This window comes from Primulina tabacum, chromosome 6 (genome assembly GCF_025594145.1).
Source record: "Primulina tabacum isolate GXHZ01 chromosome 6, ASM2559414v2, whole genome shotgun sequence".
In the NCBI taxonomy this organism is placed as follows: domain Eukaryota; kingdom Viridiplantae; phylum Streptophyta; class Magnoliopsida; order Lamiales; family Gesneriaceae; genus Primulina; species Primulina tabacum.
The window spans coordinates 25,061,915-25,066,938 of NC_134555.1; the positions used below are offsets into that span (position 1 = coordinate 25,061,915).

General features: G+C 39.6%; 1 protein-coding gene across 1 annotated transcript; it reads left to right on the plus strand.

Annotated features, from left to right (window-relative positions):
• The first annotated feature begins 1,983 nt into the window (after nucleotides 1-1,983).
• On the plus strand, nucleotides 1,984-3,799 carry LOC142550132 (uncharacterized). The gene is made up of 3 exons (XM_075659368.1): nucleotides 1,984-2,113; nucleotides 2,306-2,962; nucleotides 3,510-3,799. Exons 1-3 carry the CDS (start codon nucleotides 1,984-1,986, stop codon nucleotides 3,797-3,799), a joined length of 1,077 nt encoding a protein of 358 aa, XP_075515483.1.
• The last annotated feature ends 1,225 nt before the right edge of the window (nucleotides 3,800-5,024 follow it).

Consider the following 5,024-nt stretch of genomic DNA (forward strand, 5'->3'; position numbering starts at 1 on the left):
TGGTCATGTGCACGCAGGGCCTCGGCTAAGGGAAAAGGGGTGTGCGGCTCAACCAGGGCTTGGGCAAGGGGTCGTGCTGGACATGACTAAGGGCTAGGAAGAGTCCTAGCATGGCTAGGACCCAAGGACGACCGGCAGAGAAGAGTCCACGGCTACATGGGCTCTTCCCATGCACGCGGCGGATTGTTGCTGAGGGTAGGGTTTGAGGCGGTGGCTAAGATCGCTAGGCTAGGTTGGAGCTTGGTCCAGGGACGGGTAGGGTACGGTGGAGTTGGTGGTTAAGCAAGTGCAAGAGTCCTAGTCGAGTAGAGTCCTAGGGGAAGCAAAGAAAAATAAAGGGGGAAACTCGCGCGGTTGGTTCTTGATTGATGGGCTAGGGGTGCAGTTGGTCCAGAGGTTCGATAAGGTCCCTAGGGGGTCAGGTTAGGGTTTGGCTAAAGATGGATCGTTGATTTGGGTCGTGGCTCGATGCGGGAGCTAGGGTTCGATTCTCGAAGTCTAATGGGAAAGGGCTCGAATCATGGTCCATGGAGGTCAGTTCATGGTTCATGAGGGTATTTTAGGTGTAAAAAGATTATGTTTAAAATTTGGGAAGAAAATATTTAAATGTGAATTAATTCGGGAATTATATGTTTTACGAATTATTATTAAGGAATTAAATAAAAAGCTCGATTTACGTAAATAAAAATATTAAAAATTAATTAAGGGTAAATAAATATTTGGGGATGGTCTCGGGTAAATAAAAGTAAGAAAAGTCAAAAAACGGAAGAATTTTTAAGTCCAGGGGCAAAACGCTCATTTTACATCTGGGTAGTATCGAAAAGGTTGGAAGTGTCCCGAGGGATCATAACGCATGTTAAATGATATTTTTATAACGTTTATGATGAAAATATGAGATTTTTATGATTATGGTAAAGCTGTGAAATTTTCACTATTAAAAAATGCTATTTTTCAAATGTGGAAATGACACGAAATTTATGATTAAAAAATGGGGAAAAATATTTTGAAGGATGTTAATTGACTGTGAGAAAAAAGATATGATATATGATTTTTTGGGAATATCATGAGGGAAAAGGCCCTAGAGGGAGCCCGTTTACGGGAAAAGGCCCAGAGAGAGCCCAACGATCGTATTTCCATTTACGTCGGTGCCTAGTGCCCGTCCCCATGCGCAATGTGAATTAATACTGATCAGACGACCAAATGATAAAAGCTAGTCACTTTCAAGTATCAAACTTCACCCAAATGATAAATCATTGAAAACTTCACGATTTGACGATTATGATTAAATTATGATTACAAATTTATTTCGAATAAAAGTATGATTTTCAATGCATGTTCTTGTATATGTATTATTTAGCTACTCATGTTAGAACATGCTGAGCCATTATACTCACTAGGGTTGAATGCTGCATGTGATGATGTATTGAGGCAGGCGCTGACGCTTGAGTGGATCGAGGCAGACAGTACACTCCCGAGGGGACTTTATTTTCCGCATTAGATTGATAGTTAAAAATTCAAAGATGTATTTAATGATTTAATTAGAGATTTCTATGCTTTATTTGGAAGTAGGATGATCATGTTAAAGGTGGGAGTTGAATTTGTTAATTGACGATTTAGGGATTTTTTTATTCATTTGAGATTTAAATATTAAACTATTTTGATTTATGGAAATGCTGAGTATTTTAAAAAATGAGTTTCGAATTTTACAATATGAAAAAAAGAAAAACAATTCTAGTAGAATTTACAATTATAAAAGTAGTGGACGTTTCAGTTGGTATCAGAGCGAAGGTTTTTCTCAAAGGGTTGTGTACTGCCACTCCGAGAAACTCAAGAAGTCACGCCTCAAGTATGTGAGTTTTTACTGTTTTATAGTTATATGCTAAATTTTTAGATGCTTTAATGAAGCATGATAAAAAGGTTAGGTTTATGATATTTTAAATATTAAGTGCATGTTGGTCAGTGGTATGGATAATTTGTACAAAGATGCCTCCTAGACGAATTCTACGTAGTAATAATGAGAATAGAGATGAGAAGGGAGATTCACAGCCTCCACCTAATCAAGATGCTAGTGCTCGTGTACTAGCAGCCATGGCTCAGTTATTAGAGGCAGCATGTTGGGTTATGCTACGAGGGGACGACCGGAGACAATTTATGAGCGATTTAGGAGGATGAACCCCGAGGATTTTTCTGGCACTACTGATCCATTTGTAAGTTTGAGGGGTGGATTAGATCTTTAGAAGTGATCTTTTGATATATGGATATGATGGACGCTGACCGAGTTCGTTGTACCATCTATCTCCTAAAGGGCGATGCTCCTTATGGTGGGAGGGAGCAGAGCAAGGAGTGAATCTAGCGACTCTAACTTGGGAGGATTTCAAGAGGGTGTTATATGATAAATACTTCACTACTGACGTTCGTTCGAGGTTGAAGAGAGAGTTTATTAGTCTCCGCCAGCACTTGTCTGTTGCTGAGTTCGTGCAGAAGTTTGATAGGGGCTGTCATTTTGTGCCCTTGATTGCTTTGGATGGATTGAGGCCGACGATCCGTCACGATGTGATGCTCACTGGTCCTGTTGACTATACTACTGTCGTTGCCAAAGCTTTTCGAGCCGAGCAGTCACTTAAGCATATTGATTGGGAGATGCAGCGTAACAGAAATCACGCCCAGCAAGCTAGTCAGCATAATAAGAAGCCTTATATAGGACCACCGAAGCGGCTGGGACAACCGAAACTACAAGGACAACCACCTAAAGAAAATGTCTCGAAGACTACTGAGAAGCCAATTTTCAAGGAGTGTTATCGCCATCATTATGGAAAGTGCATGTGGGGCACCTACAAGTGCTTCAAGTACAGAGCAATGGGGCATAAGGCTGGTGATTTCCAAAAACTCAAGCAACCCATGACTGGAAGGGCTTACGTGATGCATGCTGAGAAAGCGGAGCCAGACATGACGCTTATTACAGGTAATCCGACTATTCAAGTATTTAAAAGTTCCTTACCTCTTGAAATAATAAGCATGAATGCTAGAATCAAATTGAGGTGCATGGAACTTGATAACTTAGAACTGCATGTTTCAAATTCTAGTGTTTAAGGAATTGAATTATTACAAACACTAAATTATATGGATCAAATTGTAGAACATTGAAAATAAAGGGACTAAAGAGCAATTTCAAAAATCTCTAGGGGTAAAATGGAAAAAAAAACTCGAAATTTCCAAGGGCTAAAATGCAAATTTTTGACTTTCAAGGGGCCAATAGTAATTTTCGAAAATCTAAGGGGCTATACAGCAATTTTCGAAAAATATTGAAGAAAAATTTAGAAAATTTCGAAATTTCCTAGGACTTAATTGCAAAATTCAAAAATTTAAGGGGTCATTTAGCAATTTACGAAAGCTCAAGGGGTTGAAATGCTAATATGGGAACTAGAAGGGCTTAGATGGTAGGAAAACTTTTGAAACTTTATGGTCTTAAACGAGAACAATACAAATATTACCATGACGAATATTGTTAGCGGGAATAGCTACCTACGCTTTACTAGATTCTGGAGCTACGTATTCTTTCATATCGGAATCTTTCGTGAAGAAATTAGGAATCTTACCAGTGGACGTGGAGTCGGAATTCAAAGTTACATTGCCTTCTGGCGAACATATGGTTTCTAGTAACATGGTTAAGGATGTGGAACTAAAATTGCAAAGGAATATTATACGAGCGGACCTTATAGTACTACCAATGTCCGAGTTCGACGTTATTTTGGGTATGGATTGGCTTACTATGAATGGGGTCACTATTGAGTTTTGGTAGAGGTCAGTATCTATTAGACCACCGAATGGGAAAACAACTATCTTCGAGGAGGCACAAAACAAACAAATGACGCATATTATTTCATGCATACGTGCGAAGAAGCTTATACAAAAGGGTAGCCAAGTTTTTATCGCTAGTATTATATCTGCACCCAGACACTGACAGTCGATCTATTGAGGATGTGGAGGTAGTTAAGGATTTTCCGAATGTATTTCCCGACAATGTTTTTGGCATCCCACCTGAAAGAGAAGTGGAATTCGCTATTGAGTTGATGTCCAGTACAATGACGATCTCTAAGGCACCATATCGATTAGCACCTGCTGAAATGAAAGAATTAAAGGACCAAATTCAAGAGCTGTTAGACAAAGGATTTATTCGCACAAGTTTCTCTCCATGGGGCGCTCCAGTGTTATTTGTGAAAAAGAAAGATGGAACTATGAGGTTGTGCATCGAATATAGGGAGCTAAACAGAGTAACAGTGAAGAATAATACCCATTGCCCCGAATCGAGGATTTATTTGATCAATGCAATGAGCTTCGGTATTTTCAAAGATAGATCTTAGGTCTGGATATCACTAGCTGAGGGTCAAGGAGTCGGATGTACATAAGACGGCGTTCAGGACATGTTATGGACATTATGAGTTTTTAGTGATGCTGTTTGTGCTGACTAAAGCCCCAGCGATCTTCATGGATCTCATGAATCGTGTATTTCAGTCATATCTCGATCAGTTCATTATTGTTTTTATCGACGATATCTTGATCTATTCAAAGAGCCGTGAGGAGCATGATCAGCATTTAAAGACAACCTTGCAAGTTTTAAGAGATCGGAAATTATATGAAAAGTTCAGCAAGTGTGAGTTTCGGCTAGAGAGAGTGGCATTCTTAGTGTTAATAGAGATAGTAGAGGTCGACCCATCTAAGGTCGAGTTAGTTAAGTAGTGGCATGCGCCTAAAAATGTGACGGAAATACGCAGTTTCTTGGGTTTAGTTGGCTACTATCGTAAGTTCATCAAGGGTTTTTCATCTATTGCAGTACCCTTGACATCTTTGACGAAGAAGAATGCAAAATTTATTTGAGGACCAGAGTGTCAAAATAGATTCGATCAGTTGAAGCAAGCACTCACTACAACGCTAGTTTTAGCTATGCGACAGAGCAAGGGGAATATATGGAATTTACTGATGCTTCAAAGTTTGGATTGGGCGCCATTCTCATGCAAAATGACCGA